The 21,735-nt window shown below is 45.1% G+C and overlaps 1 protein-coding gene across 1 annotated transcript in view; it reads left to right on the top strand.

Moving 5' to 3' along the window:
- The window catches only part of Cd101 (CD101 molecule), a 38,946-nt gene extending 18,549 nt beyond the window's left edge, over positions 1 to 20,397 (top strand). Inside the window, exons 6-9 of the mRNA XM_051199111.1 lie at positions 165 to 569; positions 3,823 to 4,233; positions 8,716 to 9,111; positions 19,547 to 20,397. Coding sequence (XP_051055068.1) covers positions 165 to 569; positions 3,823 to 4,233; positions 8,716 to 9,111; positions 19,547 to 19,779 — 1,445 coding nt within the window. The 3' untranslated portion in view covers positions 19,780 to 20,397. The remainder of the gene's footprint in view (positions 1 to 164; positions 570 to 3,822; positions 4,234 to 8,715; positions 9,112 to 19,546) is intronic.
- The last annotated feature ends 1,338 nt before the right edge of the window (positions 20,398 to 21,735 follow it).

The raw sequence follows: 21,735 nt of genomic DNA, 5'->3' as shown, positions 1-21,735 counted from the left end.
GAATTTGGGACAGATTGTACTGTGGACCAACCTCTACCCCCAAATTCATGACACTCCAGGAGCACAAATGGGTGGCCCTGTGTGAAGGATGGCATTGAGAAAATTTGGAAGTCCTGTGCTTGGACTTGGTAAACAGGAAGCATGTCTCACTTTCCCCCCAACAGAATCAAGTTTACAAGTTAATCTGATGAGCCGTCAGCCACAAGTGACATTAACCCACACCTTCGACCTGTCCTGCATAGTGAGGGCCAACTCCTCAGCTCTCAAGCTGCCATTCTCAGTGACATGGCAATTCCAGCCAGCTGGCTCAGGAGCCTTTCATCCGCTAATTCGAATCACCCACAATGGCACAGTTGAATGGGGGGACACCCTCTCCCAGTTCCATGGGAAGACGAAGGTTTCACAGACTTCATTTCGTTCACAACTCCAAATCCATGATGCTGCTATGGAGGACACAGGGGTGTATCAGTGCAAAGTGGAAGGTTATGACAGAAATTCCCTGTACACAAATGGTCCAGCCAGGTTATCTGCCACCTCTAACCTATTGAAGATTGCTGTTACCTTCCCAGGTAAGGAATGCTTGAAATGATCTCTGCTTTAAAAAAGAAAAAGGAAGGAACAAGAAAGTAAGGGAGGAAAGGAGGGAGGGAGGGAGGGAAGAAGGAAGGGACCAAGAAGGAAAGGAATGAATCTTTCTTTTTTTTTGGGGGGGGGGGTCAGGTATGATGGTGCACATTTATAATCCTAGTCCTCAGGATGCTGAGACAGGAGGATTGAGAATTTGAGGTCAGCCTAGGCTACAATTCAAGCCTCTGTTTCAAAGAGTAACAACAACAAAACTCCTCCCACTTTATGTAAACTATAGAAATAAACACAAAAACACCTACTTACTGCTTTTTGTGGTGGTAAAGGAAGCATGTAACATGAAGTTAGTACACATGGGCCAGCCACACTGGTTGTTAAAACAATGAAATGCTTCCACATCTGCTAATAACCACTGCTCTGTGCCCTTCCTGCCTCTGCCATGAGTTCCTATTGCCAAGAGTGAAAGGACGCTGTCTGGAATAACAGGACCTCAAAGGCCTTCCTCCAGAGGAGACAATCTTTTAGGGCAGTTACTGCTGGTGCCTCAGCATCTTTTTTATGTTTGGAAGGGGTGGCAATCATGGCAATTCCATTAGAATGCACTTAGCTACCCCTTTTAATGTGTTAACATGCAAGAGAGAATTTGTGGTTTCAGTCCAATTCTATCTTAACTCAATAATAGATCACAGAGGCTAAAAGTAAAACTCAGACTAGCTCTGCCATTCCATGTGCTTTCTCTCTTCTGACTTTCATTTTCCCAGGATGATGATCAGCACTGGGTTTGGACAAATTACTTGATCTACCCCTACCTCAGTCACTGCTTCTGTAAATTGCTGATGTGCCCTTAAACTGGAGTGTGTCTATAGTGCACCTAGTGCAATGCCTGGTGTGCAAAGCAGATGCTCAAGTGTGGCAGCCAACCACCTACTCTGTGCTGCTGAGAAATATTTGTGTTAATAGTAATGACTTTGCTCATGAATTCATGCCTTAATTTACTTGTCCTTCCCTTGATGTTTGAGATTGCCTCCACAAATCTTTCTTTTGTTTATTGTCCTTGGCCCCATGGCATGAGGCTTTCTTCCTAATATTTACAATTCCTTCTCATTCTCTTGTATTCTCCTCCTCCACTGAGTGACTATTTTATTTTAGTTTTTGTTTCTTGACATTATCTCATTCTATAGTTTAGGCTGATTCAAGATTCTCAATCCTCCTGCCTCAACCTACTAAGTGCTAGGATTATGGGTGTGTGCTACTCTGCTTGGCTTCTCCCCCCCCCCATCTCTCTCTATTTTTTTTCTTTCTAAATTCAGGTTAGCATCAGACTTATCATATAGGCAAGAATGACCTTGAACTTCTGATTCTCTCCTGCAATAGGCAAGCATTTGTCCTACTGAACCAGTTTTTCTCTAGTAACAACCATTCTTTTGGATTCAAACTTGGTATGTCCTCTGATTCTCTGTGATTTTCTAGGTAAAATAAATTCTGCCCATGGGTATGGTCCACCTGTTAACAACTCCCGTGTTCATTATTCAGAATGGTTTCTCTTCTAGTCCAGGGATTCATAGCTAACTGCTTCCAAGACGTGCCTGTACTCATGTCAGAGTATAAGTCTTCACCATTGTCCAGAGATATCCCTTCCATATTGTTCATGATGTCCTCACCGCATCCCAGTGCCACAGATTAGAAACTGTGTCCTCTTCATGTCCAAACTCCCATAGCAAGATGTTAAAGATCTTCAGTAACCCTATGCACATGTTCTTCCAGTGCCTTCCGCTTCCCATCTCAGACTGACCCAACCACACCGAACTGCCAGCAATTCAATAACCCACATTTACTCTCATGTCCAAGGCTGTTATTCAAATTGTTCCTTTTATGTGGAACATATTTCTTTGCTCTCTATTTAACCGAGTGATTACTCTTAATCTTCAAGAATTACCCCAGAGTTACCTCCTCCAGGAAGTCTCTCCCAACTCCTGTCTTTGGGTTAGGTAAACCTGCAGGGTGATCCTCATATTTGTTACCTTTCTGCGTATCTCTGATCTACATGGGTGACCTAGTCTATATCTGGAAGTCTGTGTCCCTGTCTTATATCTTCCTGTGACCCAGTGACCCTCAACCTTCTTAATGCTTCGTTCAACCCTTTAATACAGTTCCTCATGTTGTGGTGACCCTCAACCATAAATTTATTTTTGTTGCTACTTAATAACTATAATTTCGCCACTTTATGAATCATACTGTAAATACTTAATATTTAAGATGTCTGATATGCCACTCCTGTAAGAGGATCAGTCAATTCCCAAAGGGTGCACGTCCCACAGGCTGAGAACTGCTGCTCTAAACTGTGATTCACTGAGATGAGGTGTTCACAAAATACCTAACATGGCCTGGTATGTGCTATAATCTGTGATGGACAAATGTTTGTTGAAGGGAATAAAGGGACCTGCTGGCAACATCAACAACAGTGGAGTGATCAACGAGAAATAAGAGTGAGATTTGTAAGATTTATTGTGCATCTTGTGACAAAGGAAAAGCCGCTGGAGTTAAAAGATGGCAGACTCCATTTCCATATGAAATTCTCACAGTGGAATGCCTGCAAAGAGACACAAATTTAATAGCCCACACACAACTTCCTCTTGTTTACTCATGTTTGAAGGCAACTCTAACTAGACTTCGACAAATTGGGAATCCAGAGACAGTTCATATAGTAAACACACAGAGACAGAGCGCTCACAGTGTCATTGTTTCTCACAGTGATGCAGACATGCTATAGAAGGGTGCCTCTGCTTCAGTACAACAGTAATATTGTGTTGGGAAGACCAGGCTTTTTTCCCCATCACTCTCCCTCTACCCACACAGTAAGAACAGAACAGAGATGAGCAGATGGATGCTATGAAGAGAGAAACACCAACTTGCAATCACACAGACTTCTCACCGTCATGTCCGGTCTTTTGACATTGTAACACAACACTGTCATCCACAAAGTTCATGCACAACCAAAGACTGAAACAAAATTTCATGGTATTTGAAGCAAGTTTACACTTTTGTGTTGGGCCAGTCATAGCTATTCTTAGCCACATGCAGCCTGTGAGACAGAGCTCAAAGTCATCAGATCATGAATTGTACTGAAGCTGAATGAACAGTTAGGGCAGCTGTTTGCTCTAGTTGACGTGCTAGCTTAAAATTCTGTTTTTGTTTGTTTGCCCTGGCAAAGTAACTATTTTCATTCTTTTTATTCAGAGAGCAAACTGAGAGTGAACTCAAGCAGTCAAGTCCAAGAGCTCTCCATCAGCTCCAACACGCATATAGAATGCACCATCTTGTCCCGATCTGCTGGAAACCTTCCGTTATCCATCACTTGGTACTTTTCTCCAACTCCTACAAATGCACCCCATCGGAAGATCCTAGAAATGGACCAAACCAATGTTGTAAAATATGGGGATGAGTTTCAAACCCCTCGGAGCAAGCAAAAATTTCATTCTGAGAAAGTCTCCCAAGAGTTGTTTCTGCTGAACGTTTTGAGTGTGGAAGACAGTGACCAGGGCCACTACCACTGTGCCGTGGAGGAATGGCTCTTGCTTAGGAATGGCACTTGGCAAAAGCTTGAAAGAAAAACTTCAGGACTCACAGAATTGAAACTCAGGCCCACAGGTAAATCTTAGATGAGTGTTGTCATACACCTTTCCATAGGATGCCCAACTGTCTGTAGGGTGTGACTATGAAGAGATTAAAAATATTATCTGGGGCTAGAGAAATGGCTCAGAGGTTAAGAGCACTGACTGCTCTTTCAACTGTCCTGAGTTCAATTCCCAGCAACTGCATGGTGGCTCCCAACCATCTATAATGAGATCTGGTGCTCTCTTGAACACATAGTAAATAAATAAATCTTAAAGATAAATTATCTGGCCAGGCAGTAGTGGCATGGGGTGGCCGAGGCAGGTAGATCTCTGGGAGTTTGAAGCCAGCTTGGTCTACAAAGTGAGTTCCAGGATAGCCAGGGCTTTTACAGAGAAACCCTGTCTCAAACAACAAAAATCTGGACCATAGGAATAATAGCCACCTACAAATACACACAGGACCTGGTAACTCACCAGAGGAGGGAAGGTTGCCTAAGGTGAACCAATATGAGGTTTTTAGCTCAAATGGGGACAAGATCCCTTTGCCTGGTTTGCTTGGCAGCTTGGCAACCTGGTCTGCACAGCTGCCTAGGGAATCGTATCTCCAGATCTCTATAATAACAAGCTGTGTCACTCCAGTGGGGCTCTACTGTAATTTGGCAGAGAAAGAGTAATACGAAGCATATTTCTCCCACTGTGAACAGAAACTGTACAACTCTATGGGGATGTGTGGAGAAATTGCTTTTCAACATTTGGCTGCCTAAACATAAGGCAAATACGAGTAGTTAACTGTTGGAATGGCTTACGGGGGAAGTCTTCTCCACCTCTGGAGATCTTTAAAAATGTAATGGAAATTCCATCCATTTGGGCTAGTCTGCGAGTGCTGCTGCCTGAATGCGGGCAGGCTTGACTAGGTCTCTCAGTACTGGCTGGGTCACCTCTAACTGCAGATTAAAGTCAAATGGGTATCACAGCTAAGGAACTGGACAAGGGCCAAGAGTATGATGTAAATAACTTGATCTAATGTGGTGCTTAAAGTACTATTTCTAAGATGACATGAAAAAACAAGCTAAGATTATAAGTGAACATTTCCATATGCTAGGAAACAGGGCTGCAAAGATGAATTAAGACACAGCTCTTGCCCTTGGGAAGCTCACAGTCTGTGAGAGAAGCAGATGTAAAGCACATCTTAGGAAGAGATCTCCCCCTCTGCCTGGCTTGCTTCCTATCCAGGCCCCTCTCTTTTCTCCGTTAAGTTTATGTGTTCCTCAGGGGTTGATCCTGCACTCTTCTGCTTCTTAGTCTCGGAGCTTCTACATCACTGCCCTGGCTTTAACTGTCACCTACAAGATAATTACTTTACATCTTTGGGTTTAGATATCCCGAGCCTTTGGCTTGTAGATCCTACTGTTCACTTCTACTTGGATGCTCCAGAGACTCTACCACCCCTGCACTTATGTGTCTGTGTGACTGATGTCCCTGCCTTCCACTTGTCCTAGCCAAACACTTGACTACACATGCCTGCAGCATCTCTTGGCTCAAGCCCATGTTCCTCAAGTAGAAATACAGCCTCAGTATTAGATCTTTTAGTCTATCAAGAAATCCTCAGTTTTCACTGGATTAGGAGGCACCCAGGAGATTAGGAAGGTGTGTTTTGGGTATGTTTAGGAGACCATTTCCAGAGAGGATTAACTAAGGGGAGACCTGTCTGAATGTGTGTGGTCTCATCAAATAGGCTGGCGGTCCCAGACAGAATAAAAGGGAAGAAGGAGGTCCAAGTGTGCAGGCATGCTCTCTCTCTATCTTTCCGTCTGAGAGGAGCTTGTATCACATGTTCCAGCACTCTATTATTCTGACTTACCTCAGACCCAAACCAAAGCAAATGAGCCGCCTGACTTTGGATTGGAATCTCTGAGGCCATCAACAGAACAAACTTTTCTTCCTCTAAACTGTTTCTTTCAGATATTTGTTACAACATCAGCAACAGCAGCAACAACAACAAAACCAATACAGAAAATTGAGAGGGAGGGTCAATTCTGTGACCCAACCTGATGAAGTGGTTCTTAAGATCTGAAACTGGTTTGTGGGAGGAATTTGAAAGATGTTGAAGAAGTAGGCTAGAATATTTCTAGAACACTTTGCGAAGAGCTTAGTGGACAATTCTTGTGTAAGAAAATGCTGGTAGGAATGTGGAGAGACTGTACTCATGAAACTTTACAAAGAAATGAAGATTCTATTGGGAAGTGGACTAAAGGTCATTCATGTTGAATTCTGGCAAATTGTTCATTCCCCAAGACTTTAGTGAGGTTTGACTCAAAGGAATGGGACAAATTCCAAGGCAACTCAGACTATGACATGGTTACTGCTAGCTGCTTTTAGCCAAGTTTACAGTGATAATCAGGAGCAAAAAACAGAGCAGAAGAAATGTGAAAAACCTTGTCATCTGCCCAATAAAGAGACTCAAGTTGGGGTTCAAGGAAAGTGTGGCTATTAGAAATCAGTGCCACACACTTTACACTAGCACAAAAGGAAAGGTACTTTGGAAGCATCTCAAAAATTGGCCAGACCCACTAATCAAAGACTCAAGGATGGGAGAGTAAATTCATTGAGTAATTTTCCTTTGAAAGTTGGGTGTGGCAGCATTCAGCTAGAAAAACTGAGGCAGGAGCATGACAACTTCAAAGACACCCTATCTTACACAGTGAGTTCCAGACTACCCTGAGCTACTGTGGGTTTTGTTGTTGTGTTTGTTTTTAATGACTTTCCCTTGAGATGAGAGCAACATGGCTGGAGTTGCCTGCTCACATGGAGCTTCACAAGTAGTTAGTTTTGTAGGATCCATGGCATAGACACTAAGAGATGAATGAAGCCATGGTCCAAGCTTGATTCCTAGTCATAGGCAAAGCTGGTTATAAACCTTAACAGAAATCCATATGGTGCTAGTTTTATAGACATGCAAAATATAGGAATTATTGGATCATGAAGCTGGAAACCACAAGCCATATGATATATTTTGGCTTCCTTAAGTTGTTTTGTTCAGGTTTTTTTTTTTTTTTTTTTTTTTTTTTTTTTTTTTTGTCACAGTGATGAAACACTGACTGAGAAAACACAATGACATTCTCAACTTGTAGTTAACCAAACCCTCTTAAAATACGAGTGGACCAAGCAAGTCCTCTCTTTGAGCTCCAAGTGACTGTGGGCTGAGCCTGTACACTTGGGCTGGGGAATGAATTAAGGAATAAGCTGCATGGAGATATGAACACAGGTTGGTCATCACTGTAGCTGGGGTATTGATGTTTAATAAGGATCAGGAGAAACAAATAGGCCAAATAGATGTTTATTCAGGGAGAAATAACTCACAACATAGACAGATGAACACCAGCAGGTTCCTGGTCCCAAGGATGCCTTCAGATGTACTGCTGCCCCCATGCTGCAAGCAAGAGAGCTCTCAGAGCCTCCTACTCAGACTTAGTTCCCCCAGGTAACATCCGCCCCTGTCTCCACCCCCAACGGGCGTGGTCTGTGCCTCAGGTGCAGACAAAGTGAATATCTCACTACATAGGGGATTTTCTCTCAGGTCAAAAGAAGAAAATGAACCTTAGGGACATAAGCCAAACGGAAAACAAAGCCAGGACTGAAGGGGTTCCTTGAGCTTAGAACTGGTCAGTGGTCAAGTACTGTGATGAATTAGAAACCAGTTTGCAATCAAATAGAGAGTAACTTGAGGCAAGGATGCAGGGAATTTTATATGAATTAATACTTTACATGATTCTCCATGAAGGATAAGTAAATACTAATTAGACTAAACATAGGCCAAGATCAGGAACAAAAAAAAAAAAAGTTTAAAAATCAACAAAACAGATTAATAGATGAATTTGTATCAGAGTTGAAGATGCCATGCACGCTGCAATTCCCCACCTTGACTTTCTGTTGCTCTCTATTATAACTCCTGGGTGTGCCATCCCAAGTCCTCACCTGCTGCCTAGGGGTGGGGTAGAAAAAAGGAAGTCAGTCCCAAAGCTGCAACAGGCATAGTAACCTAATAATGGAGGTGGTTCCCCTGGGTGGGATCCTGTCCCTTGTATCAGTGTTCTGTCTCTCAGTGTGCCTGAACAAAAGATGGAATCTGGGTGTGGTGGGGGAAGGTGATTTCATCAAAAGGAGTGACAGTGGTGTAATATGTAACTTGTGAGAGTTCTGAAAGTTGTGGGAAACCAAAGAGGAAGTTCAAAGACTGACAAAGTCTGCGAGTCCCGCTGAAGCCATGTCTGTTTTAGTACTAGAGTCTATCAGGCAAGAGGTCAGGCTAAAGGAGGGACGTGGTTAGCTTGGTTTGTGGCAGAGAATTTTCTGGCAAGTGTAAAAATTAGGGGAAGGATCAAAGGCGAATAGCAACAATGAAGGTTCCAATGTCTGGAGAACACCAGACAAGATCTCTCAGTGGAACTGGTGTGGCTCAGACATGACCATGCCGAAAGTCTGCTCTTGTCTAAGTGTCCATCACTTTACCTTCTAGGAAGTCACGTCCATGTCTCCAAAGTGAGCTGGTTGGGAAACGCTACTGAGCACGGAGAGGTGGACTTCAGCTGCAGCCTGAATGGCTCCAGCAGCCCAGCCTCCCTGTACTCAGTGACATGGTACTGGAGCAGAGAAAATGCCGTGAGTCAGATGCTGGTGCACCTGCAGTATGATGGCTTGCTGGAGTACGGCCAAGAGGGGCACAGGAGGCTCCTGCACTGCTTCCGATCTTCTCCTGCAGACTTCATCCTGAAGCTGAATCGGGTGCAGCTGGAGGATGCTGGGATGTATTGGTGCAGAGTGGCAGAGTGGCAGCAACATGGGCACCCAGGCAACTGGATCAACCAAGCCTCAGATGAGTCCCAGCGGATGATGCTTACAGTGCTGCCCTCAGGTAACTTGGGAGTCTACCAGCCACTGGCTCATGGGGTCACTGGCATATCTGGCTCCCCTTTGTGCTTCCTCCTAGATTTGTTCCCCCCTTTTCCAAGGCTAGAGGCAATTTTTCAAAGAAGATGACTTTACTGCCCTTCTCCATAGTAACCCAATTCAACTTGCAAGGTTTCATGAGGTTTAGGCACAGACACTTGACTAATGGGCACATCTGAACTGTTCTGACTTTCCAATCCCAAGCAAGAGCCATCAGTGCCATGTGTGCCTTGGATACCCAAAGAACATGAGCAGTCAGCATCCTTACCTCTTGGCTGGCCCTCTGATCTCGGGATGCTGTTTTGGAGTGGAAGAGAAATAAGATGATAGTTGTGATGGCAGCTCTGCATTTTGATCTGAATGAATCAGAGTCTGTTTCACCTAAGCTCCTTTGATCATGTGAAGAAAAATTAACAGAACCAAAAACACTCTTCCTTGGAGAACCAGGGCTGGGATCTCTGTCAGTCTGTCTGTCTCTCTGTCTCTGTCTGTCTGTCTGTCTGTCTGTCTGCCTCTCTCCTCACCAAACTGTCAGGTCTTTGATAATGTTACTAGGCAGACATACTCAACCTGCAGAGAATGATTACTGTGCTCACAGAGTGTATGGCTGAGCAAAACCACTAACCTCTGGCTAGGAAGTGAGAGAGAGAAAGAAGAAGGGCTGGTGTGTCACTATCCCTTCAATGGCATGCTTTTAATGACATGAAGATCTCCCACCAGAACTTTCTCCTAAAGGTACCACCACCTCCTAATAGAATAGAACTAAGGAGGAAGCCTTTCCCACATAGATCTTTTAGGGGATGGGATGATCATTTAAGATCCAAACATTAGCAATGCTTGTTTGGTGTTCTCTTTCCATTGTATTATTATGCCTTGGAAGACATCGAAGACAGAAGGATGCCATATAGAACTGCCTTATAGTCTCCAACAAAGAGAAGAGCTGCCCAAAGGCCTTTGACCAAAGACTGACAGCTCTCTGTATAGGAAGGTCATCCTCAACCAATGTCTCAGCCTAGTATAGTATCAGACAGTGATAGGTGTCTATCAGATATGCGTTAATAGTAAGAGTGCTTTCTTTCAGCTGAACCAATACCTTGTGGCTGGCAACAGTATCCGCCAGCTCAGTATCTTAGCTACTTCTTTCCAGAGAGACTCAAAGAGCTGAAAGGTGAACTACAGGCTGAACTTACATTGGAAAAGGATCACTAGAGAAATCCAGGCAGAGTCTTACACATTCCTAGCAGACCAGCTAGCCTTAGCAACAATTCCTGGAAGGGAAGGGGTGCATATGCCAATTTCTCATGGCAAAGAGAGCCTTGCTGCATCCCACTGGGGCTCCATCTGACTTGTTCCCTAGGATTCCATCATCCTCTCCCCCTGTTCATTCTTCAGAGATCTATCATCCTTCACTCTTGTCTATTCTTCAGGGTGACACCATCCTCTCCCCCTGACCATTCTTTGGAGTTCCATCATCCTCTCCTGTCTATTTTTCAGGGCTCTTCCATCCTCTCTCCCCATATCCATTCTTCAGTAATATTTTTCTTCCAAATGACCAGGCAGAAAAAAAATTTTTATCAGCTTTTCATTCCAACAATTACAGGATACCCCATATATCTGGGCAAACCCCACACATGTTTTCCCCTGGAATTCACAAGTCCCATAGAATCAGCAGTTTTTACAATAGAATGAATAGATAACAACCATAAAAAGGACAGATTCTGTGACTAGCAAGCAAAGCTCCTCTGAGACAAGGAGAGGCTGCACAGCATATCTATGTGAGATCATGTAGAACATCTCGTAGAGATGTGTAAAAGATGAACTCTGGAAGAAGACACTGAAACAGAGTCATTTCTGGGAAAAAGCTCACAGATCTGTGCCATGACCAACAAGGTTTTCACTGCAGCCAACATTGTGTTCTCAAGGGAATCCTGTGACTGAGCAACTGGCCCTACTCTGCCTTACTGCTCCTGGTGAGTGGTCAGGGAGACAATCTGGGGTGATAAAAAGTCCTTAGGGCTTGGAGTCAGATAAGCCTAAACTCAGATTGCAGCCCTAACCACCTATTAGCCATGTTGTCAGACTATTGACATGTATGATGTTTGGTTTTCTCATAAAATGAAGATCATAATACAAATATGTTTTTAAAAAAGCCTAGACACTGAGTTGGGCTGTGGTGGTACATGCCTTTAATCCCAGCACTTGGGAGGCAGAGGCAAGTGAACTCAGTGAGTTCAAGGCCAGCCTGGTCTACAGAGAGAGTTCCAGGACAGTCAGGACTGTTACACAGAGAATCTCTGCCTTGAAACCTCCCCCTCAAACAAACAAACAAAAAAAAAACAAAAACAAAAACAAAAAACAAAAAAAAAAAAACAAAAAACAAAAAATACCCTAGACACTGGCATGTTTTAAGTTCTAGATTAATGTTAACCCCTTTTCCTTTATGCTTCCAACCCAATATGTTATGTACACATATATACATTGTCAAATTTATTTTCTAATTGCTGTCATAAAACACTTTTGACAAAAGCAATTTAAGGGGAGAAAAGGTTAATTCTGGCTCCTAGTTCAAAGATACAGTTCAACTGGGTGGTGGTAGCACACACCTTTAATCCCAGCACTCGGGAGGCAGAGGCAGGTGGATCTCTGTGAGTTTGAGGGCAGCCTGATCTACAGAGCAAGTTCTAGGACAGGCTCCAAAGCTACACAGAGAAACCCTGTCTCAAAAAAAGAAAAAGAAAAAGCATATGATATCTGAGCCCACAAAACCATAAATGGCAGGGAGCATTCCCACAGAATAGGGAAAGCCGAATCCACTCTGATAGAGCATCATCAGAGGACTGTAGTCCTCTGACGCTGAGAGCTCAACTGAACCAGAGTAAAGGGTCAAGTAGGGATGGGAAGGTTCCCTAGAACATGGACGCATGAGAAGAGAGAAAACTATTTTAGGGAAATGAAAAGGTACACAATAAAGCAAAAGGATATAAAACTTCATGTTAGAGCCAGGGAACCTCGGTGGTTAAGAAGGGCTGAAACTCAGAGCATACAGTCCAAGAGATGAAGTCACTGAGGTGGGGGGACCACAGAGCTCAGCTGTGCTTAGTGTGTGAAGTGAGGGCCGGGCACTTTATCCTGACAGTCATGGGGTGGGGTACTCCTGAGTAAGTTCGAGTGTGGCAGTGACATCCTCAGAGTCACCTTTAGAAAGTTCCCATTGGGTACAGCAGTGAAGCTGAGGCGGAGGGAGGAAGATAGAGCAGGGTGAACTGCATGAACCTGTAGCCAAGATGAGGCGACATGAAGGCCTGAGCTCAGGCAGTGCTAGGGAGAAGGGGGAAGAACCGGCACTAGGAGCTGGGAGCCCGATTAGATAGCATCTGTGGGCGGTGAGTGAGCCGAAGAGGCGAATTTGCACTGGGGCTTAAGTGGGTCACAAGGCTGTTTACCAAGCAACCAACCCAAGCCTGAGAGGGGAGATGGGGATCCAGTTTGTGCAAGCTGAGCTGGAAGTCAACCCGAAGACTTTTCAAGAGGTGCTTATCTGGGAGATAGTGGGAATTCCAACTGTGAACTGTACCAGACTTGCACACAGTGTTATCAATGTGTGGCCTGTAATGACGCTCAAGGAAGGGCACCTGAGGTGTCCAGGCGTCAGTGGTGGAAGATCAGAATAGCATATCAGGAGGCAAGGGGAACCCAAGAGACTGAACAATACAAAAAGGCTGTTTAAGATAAGGGTGGGAGGGCCGAAGAGATGCCTCGGTGCTTAAGAACACTGCTGTGCAACCATGTGCTAGTACCCACGCACAAGCCTCGTGTGATCTCATATGCACTCATGACCTGGAACTGTTGGAGGCAGTCTGGAGGCTCTCTGAGGTTTGTTGGCTGCCAGTCTAGGCAAGAAAGAAATGTGAGCTACGGGTACAGGAGAGACCCTGCCTCCAACAGACAAGGCAGAGAATGAGAGAGGAGGACACTTGCACGCTCGCATGCTTGCACCATACACATACACACACACACACACCACACACACACACACCACAAACACACACCTCAAACACCACACACGCCACACACACACCACACATACACACACCACACACACACACACCACACACCACATACACCACACACACACACACACACACACACCACACACACACACCACAAACACCACACACGCCACACACACACACGCCACACATACACACACACCACACACACACACCACACAAACCACACACGCCACACACACACACACACACCAAACATACCACACACACCACACACCACACACGTACACACACACATGCACACACCACACACATACACACACACATACCACACATACCACACACACACACACACACCAAACACACCACACACACCACACACGCCACAGGGGGAACATCTCCATTGGACCTAACATGGCAGGGACAGAAAAGCAGTAAGAACAGCAGGCTGAGGTGGCTGAAGAGTGAGGAAACAGACCTGTCAGGTGATGGTTTCTTTCTCAAGAGCTGTAAAGGGCAAGAGGGAAGGCCATGAGGAAAGGCAGGAAGTGTTGAACAATGAGTTTTCGGTATTTGCTCTGTTGGAGTTAAAGTTGGTGGGCTCCAGAGCACGCTCACAGCACAGAGGGGAAGGGGCAGTGGGAGAAAGGTGAAATCCACAGTGCAGGCTAGCATCGAGTTGTGGAGGTAACCCTCAAGACAGTGCACGTCCATGCCACCCTTCCCTGGTCCACGGCCGAGCCTTCATGTTTCTCGGACTTACCTTCTCTCAGTCATCACCCTGAAGCTACCTGTACCACACACATCACCGCTAGTGGACATGAACTTCGAGGATACATGGACATTGTGTGTGCTCTCTCAGATCTAGACTGACTCACGAGAGGCTCAACATTTACCAGCCCACAAGTGTACTCCTGATGACTGCCAACACTGCATGTTGGTAGAATCCAAATCAAATACAATTCACTTCTGCTCCTCATTTCTCCACCTCTATTTGACCACACCAGTTTGGGTTAGTTTTAGGACTACATAAAACACCTATGGATCACATGGCTTGAGTGGAGGCATATCTTAGACCTTGCCACCACCCCTTGTTCTTTACAAAGACTTAGCAGGGTAGGGGCTATAGGGCTAAGTCTGTTTACCTCACCTTTAGCTCTTTAATACAAAATGCATTATCCATTTGTTTGTTTGTTTATTTGTTGCGATAAGGTTTCATAGAGCCCAGGCTGTCCTTACACATTCTGTATAGCCAAGGATAACCTTAGAGTTCTGGTCCTTCTGCCTCTGCCTCCTCAATGCTACGGTTACATATCTGCTCCATTATACCAGATTTATATGGCACTAAGGAATGGACCAGGACTTTGTCCATGCCAGGTAAGCTCGCTGCCAGTAGAACTACATACCCAGCCCCTAAATGTCATATTCTGAAAAATTGTCAGTGATGCAGTGATAGGCCGCTCTATTAGGCTTTGGGGCAGGAGGCGGATGGATTATTTGTGGCAGCTGGCAGCATAATACTCATTACTATCTCCTAGCTTTTATGACGGTTATTTTTAGATGAGGGGTATTTTTAGAAAATAGATTCTTAAAGGAGACATGCACTCCTACCACACTGAAGTTTCTAGAGATCATTTGTTTACCTTCCCCAGTACACTCAATAAGGTCTCGCCTAACAACTGATGAAAGAATGCGCAAGCATACCTCCAAATAGGTTAAAACAGGAAGCTGTGGGGAGGCACTTGTTGTGGGATGTACTTGCTGTAGAGATCTAGACCCCACTTGGGGGCCAGCTCTCTTAAATGACCTCACATGGCCCAAGTTCTGGATAGAGTCAGGAGTTCCGAAGCACCTTTATCCTCTCCCTCTCCTAAGTCAGCGTAACCGCAGTAGTGTCCAAATGAAGAGCTATGCACAGGGTGCCTGGCTGTGGGCAGAAGGAAGCAAGTTATAAACGGCTGCTCAAGATGGAGTGTGCTCCTTATGTCTTTGGCTCCCCTCTGCAGGCTGTGTGCTCTGAGTGTGGTGCACTCTTACTTGGATTGATTCAAAATGCCAAACTGTAAATGGTTTTGAGAGTCACCAGCTCTTATCCAAATATGGGTGAGAGGCAGATGGTGGGAAATGGTGACGGCAGGGTCCAAAGCAAACAGTGCCCTCCCCCGAGAGGTAATTTAGACACACTAGAGCTAACAGTTGCTTGCTGTTGGCCAACTCAGTGCTGTGCAGAGGGCACAGTGATGCCCTTTGGTGGCAGATTGCTCTAAATGGAGAAGCCTCCTTTCCGTGAAGACTGTTCTGCCATACTAAAGGCTAGAGTGTCAGGGACTGTTACAGATGGTTCTTCCCACCAGCCTGGTCAGGCAGCCATGTCAGCCTAAAAAACAAAACAAAACAAAAAACCACATGGACCCTATATTAATTATGAAACTGTGATCCAATGGTTTGGGCTTCTGATTGGCTAGCTCTGTCTTAATTATTAGCCCATAACTACTAATCTATGTATTACTACATGGTCTTATCTTACCAGAGAATGCCTGACTTGTGTCCCCTCTTCCCGGACTCACATGATGACTCCTCTCTGCCTACACCTCCCAGAAGTCTCTTCATCTGGTAACCTTCCTGCCTGGCCACTAGCCACACAGTGTTTTATTCATCAACCAATAAGAGAAACATATACAGAATAACATCTCCCATCAAGGGGCAAAATACCCCTATACCAGATTCCTTCCCATTTCTCACCCCACCTCACCATCACCATACTGCCATTCCAGCAAGTTTAAGGCTTGCCATGGACTCACCTCCTGATTCTCTACCACCCCTGACTAGAAAGGAAGCCAGCATATTAGTTATTTTTCTATCACTGTAATGAAACACGATGACCCAGGTAACTTAAGGAAAAAGAGTTTGTTTGGGCTTATGATTCTGGAGGGGTAGCAGCCATGATGGCGGAGCAGAGGCAGCAGATAGCAAGCATGGCCACTAGAGCAGACACAAGGGCTTTCATTTTGCACAAAGCAGAGAGAGCCAACTAGGAGTAGCATGGATCTCCAGACTCTCAAACCTGCCACAGTAGCATACTTCCTCTAGCAAGGCTGTATTTCCTCGTCTTCCCCCAAACAGGGCTAGTAACTGGGAAGCAAGTGTTCAGATGCCTGAGATGGATGGGCAAGCTCACTCATATCACCACAGATGGCATCCCCAAAGGAATCATTTAAAGTCCGGTCCATGAAAGAAGGCGAGGAATCTGTTGTATTGGGTTCAGCTTCCCATCTCTGGGACAGAAGGCCTGGGATAATGTCTAGAGAGGGAAGTCCTACTTTTTGCCTTACAGTTTTGGAGATTTCAGGCCACCCATTGGTTGGTCCATGGCACTGGGCCAGAAGCAAGGCAGGTGAGAGGGTGTGACACTTCAAGAAGCTTCTCACCTCTTGGCATCCTAGAAAGAGGGAAAAGATAGTAGAAGAAGAAATCAGAATCCTACTGTTCCCTTTAAGGCCATGCTCCTAGTAACCTGTGCCTATCAGTTTTCAGTAGCTCCGAGCTGAGGCCAAACCCTGACTACTCAGCCCTTTAGAGGATATTCCAGATCCAAACCACAGAGCTGAGGTCTTTGTGAGGAATCAGCGTGCTTGGGAAAAAGTTGCCTAGGCATTTCTCAGCTTCCTTGAGAACATTCTAGCTAATGTCTATTGTTTGCCCACTCAAGAAATGGTCTAGGTATTGTGCTAAATGTTATATTGTATATAATCTCATTGAAACTCGATAGAGTGTTATTATTATTATCCCTGTTTAGTTGATAAGGAAACAAAGAATTCGAGGAGATGAATAACTTATTCAATCTTCACAAGAGTGAGTTGAAGAGTGAAGATTTAAATTAAGTTCTATTTGAAATCCAATTGGTATTCATTCACTCCACTGCAGGAATGCTCATAGCCACTGTTTTAACTAGGACTCCATGGCTCTCTTCTCTGTCAGTGACCATTCTTGGGTCTGGGGCCAAGAAAGACACTAGGGCAGGCTGTCCTTTTGGGTAAGGAGTTTATTATAAGAGTTATTAATGCCATGGACAGAGAGCAGCATGGTAGGGGCCCTAATGAGAGTTCAAGCTCTCAGGCAGTGTAGGAGGTCTTTTCTTCCAGGTGTCAGAAAAGGGAAGGTTTCCCATCATGAGCTTGTAGCCTGGCTATCTCTGATTCACCTGCTGCAGAATGGGTGGGGTGAGGGGGGAAAGGGAATTCCAGAGAAGGGATGTGCAGCTCTGAGGATGTGGAGAAAGTGAGAAGGAAGGACCCGCCTAGCTGAAGTGTGTAGCCATTACACGAGTGGAGGGATGTGTCAACACTGGTGCCATTTTGATATCCCAGGGAGTCCAACCCTGAGGTTTATAAGCTTCCTTAGGGAAATGAAATCCGTGGTTGTCTGTCATTCTCCAGGGGTCTGGACACCTGAGGAGACTGTTTACAGTCTCCTAGATGGGCTCTCTGTAGGGGGCTTGCCATTTTCTTAGTGTTGTTCTAAAAACGAAGTTTCTGTAGGTAGGTATGGCTCAGCAATCTGGTCTATTCTATCACAACATTGTAGTCTCTGCCTCCTTTGACCATGCTTGCAAGTGTTACCGGAAGAGCCCTGGGAGACTAATTATAGTCCAACGGATCATTTGGGAGAATAATGCACATAGAGGACAGAAAAGAGTCAAAAGTCAAGACAGGCATGGTGACACATACCTATAACCCCGGCCTTTGGGAAGCTGAAGCAGGAGGATCATGACTTTGGGGTTATTTTGGGCTATATAGTGAGACTGCCTCATAACAAACAAACAACAAACAGACAAGCAAAATGAAAGAAAAGAATCAAAATCTCTCTTCCATTGATCATGTTTTCAAGAAGAAAAATCAGATGCCTGATGACTACAAATGAGAACAGAAAAAAAAAAAAAAAAAAATCTAGGCCACCAACGTCTGCAGCTTTGTGCCAGCCCTATTCAGAACTGACAGCCTAATGTTTGCCAAGGACTATCACTCTGCATGGCATGATGGTGGCCACCCTGGTTCTTGCATGGGGAATACAGTCTGCAGTTGATTCCTTCATCAGGATCCTTTGAGGTCTTCCAGGGCAAACACTTCACAAGATAACAAAGACATGTAAGATGCAGGCCCAACCCTCAAGGAGCTCAGCCTGGAGCAAATGTCTTGGTTCTCTCTTGACTTCTGGCAGAGGCAGTCTTTGGTATGTGACGTGCATTAGTGAGGCCCCAAAGGGACTTCTTGCAGTAGGAGGTTGATCAGAATGACCTATTAAACCTGTTTTTATCACCGAGAATCTATACTCTCATAAATTCTATAGCTTAACCTTTGAAGACAAGAGGGCTCATGTCATTATGGTTTCCCAAGCAAAGCACAGCTGCTGTGAGCATCGGATCATTCAGAACAGCCTCAATTTCAAATATATCATAAACATAGTTGGAAACCCACAACGAGTGATTGGTAGTACTTCACACACATGACTTTCTAACCTGGGCCTTTGGTCGTCATTAGCTCAGGGTGCCATTCCCCAGGACCTGTGGCATTTGAGTCCACTCTGCATCCCTGGGAAGTGGCCAGGAGCCAGCCTCATTGCCCCACATTTGTCTGGTGATGGTACCTCACAGCAGACTGTAGTTGACTGAGGATCACATGCTTTGGCATGCCTCCATACAGTGTCTTTGACCCTGTGACAGCAGTCATTTTGGCTTAGTTCACATGTCTAAGCATGATGGGTGATGCATGGATCCCAGGATGCTGTTAGAATTTCTCAGTCAAGGTAAGGAAGGGGCCTAAACAAAGGGCTGCTTGACAAAAGGCCATGTGAAAAGTCTAGGAGATCTATCCACACCTGGCTGTGCCCAGAGGCATAGGAAATGACAGATGAGCCAGGGGCTGGGTGACCTGTGTGACATGGCCAGGGGGAGAAGCATGCTCCTCCACAAGTCCAGCTGTTGCTGAGGGTAGCACCATTGCATGTCAAGTTTCCGAAGCAGCAGTGGGAATAGCTCAGTTAAAAATTCAGGGCCAGCTACACAGCTGAGAACGAGGACTGAATTATACATATCTTTTCTGAGGGAAGAAGATTAAAGGAAAGGTTTTCTTTTTTGTTTTCCTTTTCTTTTTGGCTGCTGGTTGTAAGTAGGTCATTGGCAGCTCTATAGCTACAATGGCCGGGCAGGGGGAGATGTGTGTGTTGGGAATGTCCTAGGCCTGTTTTCCCCCTGCCTATCTGGCACTCTCACAGGATAAAGGGTCTGTACCACCCTGCCATGTTATCTACATGGACTTGCCTACTATCATGTACGTGACTAGTAGGCCCAGATAATATGGACATTGCTTACCTTCTGTTTCTCTTTTGTTGCAGAATCCACGTTCTCTTCCCGGATCTGCTCCTCCGAACCCTTACTCCACTTCCTCATCGTCTGCCCCTTCATCATGCTGCTGCTGCTGCTCACTTCCCTCCTCTGCTTGTACTGGAAGTCCAGGAAGTTGTCACAGCTGAGTCTCAGTGCCCAGAAGGAAAAGGCTCTCTGTGTGGACATGAAGGTGGCCACTGGAGACTGGACCTCAGTTAGAAAGGAAGATGAAGGCTACTGAATCCCAAGGAATGTCTATGCTGATAGAAGGAGTGTGATAGGATTGGATTGGACTGACTAAGGTGAATGGATTCTGCTTCAGACCTTGGCCAAGTTACCTAGGGACCAGAAGAGACCTGACATGGACATATGTTGTTAGCCAGATCCTGTTGTGTTTCTTTGTGTGGTACCCATCTTACTCTTTGAGTCCTGCAGATATAGATAGCGTCAATGCCCCAGCTTACATAGACCTCACTTCCTGGAGGTTCAGCCCTCATCTGGAAAGCAAGGAATACCAGCCAATGAGCCTTCCTTCCTCTCTCTTTCCTCTCCAACATCACCTATTCCCTTGAAAACATCAGCTTGGCCCAGTCACAAGGGATATCATTTCCTTCTAGATAAGAGATGCAGGAGAAATCTGATGTCAGCAAAGCAAGAGGAATTGAGAGCATGGACTCAGGTGCCCAGAATCTGACACCCCAATCAGTTTCTTTCCCAGCAGAAACCCATCCCCTACCCCAATCCCTTTACAAATGCCTGCCAGAAAGTGTAACAGTAGTTATCTAATCAATATTGGTTCTTTGACAAAAGGATAACATGTTGTAGCCCTTTTGACATTTTTATTTGGCTTTGTACTTTATGATTTTGAGGTGGCTTTTGTTTCTGTTCTTATTTTGATGAGAAAGGGTCTTGTGATACATCCCAGGCTAGCCTTGAACTTGAACTCACCATATATAGCCCTGCACTGTATGGTCTAGGCTGCCTTCCCACTTGCAGTAGTCTTCTTCCTACTAAGGCCAGCCTCTGAAAACTGGGATAGAAACATGAATTGACACCAGGTGGTGACGGCACATGCTTTTAATCCCAGCACTCTGGAGGCAGAGGTGGGTGAATCTCTGAGTTCCAGGCCAGCCTGGTCTACATAGTGAGTTCCAGAATAGCCAGAAGTACACAGAGAAACCCCATCTCCAGATGGGAGGGTGGGGGGTCACATGTTGGCATGCTTGGTTTCAGAGTCATCATTGAAGAGCACCCCTCCACCATGCAACAGTGTTCTACTTGGCTCCCAAGGCCTCCTACCTCCCCGTCGACTTGCCCAGACCACCACCATGGTGTTTGCCTAAGGCCTTATTTTCTGTGACGACACTGGGTAGGAGGAAAGGGCCTCAGTAGTACTTTGGAGATGGGTCTGCAGCGATGCCCCTATCGCACGTTAGTGGAGTTAGGGATCAGAGGATGAGGTGGGTCCCTAATCTCACCCTAGAAAGTCCCAAGGGTGAGGTGTCACGGTTCAACACTTTCAAGAGCTGTTTCCATCATCCAGCCTGGTTGTACCAGAATTGAAAATCAATCAAGTAAAGGACCTCAGATAACACATCTATTTATTGTCTATGTGACCACCAGGGTTTCTTCAGTACTTGGTAATTTGCATTTCTAAGGAGAGCCATTTATTTTTAATTATTTTATCAGGCACACAGTCCTCTCCAAAGATAATTAGTTCCTTTGCTCCTTTGCAAGCAGATTATCGGTGGCTGTGAGAACTCCCACCATAGACCTGCTGGTTCTTTAATCCAGCTCCCTCTAAAGCCTCATTTGAAACATTCCAAATGTTTTCTTAAACAATCAGCACATTAACTTCTTCCCTCCTAGGTAATGATGAAAAGAAAACTGAAATTAAAGAGTTCTTCAGAAATATGATGGCTCCCTTCTACCCCCGATTTTAGAGGCCTTTTAGGAAAACTATTTTATTTGTGTATGGGTAATTTATTTGCATGTATATCTGTGTACCATGAACATTCACAGCTCACCAAAGTCAGAAGACATCATGTGGGTGCTGAGAATCGAACCTGGATCCCCAGGAAGAGCAGCTAGTGCTATTAACTGCTGAGCCATCCAACCTCCAAGGCTTTTTTTTTTTTTTTTTTTTTTTTACTATATAGCCTAGGCTGACCTGGAATTTGCATTGTGGGCCAGGTTA

This window comes from Phodopus roborovskii, unplaced genomic scaffold, assembly GCF_943737965.1.
Source record: "Phodopus roborovskii unplaced genomic scaffold, PHOROB, whole genome shotgun sequence".
Classification (NCBI taxonomy): Eukaryota; Metazoa; Chordata; class Mammalia; order Rodentia; family Cricetidae; genus Phodopus; species Phodopus roborovskii.
This window is presented reverse-complemented; position numbering and strand designations above follow the sequence as displayed.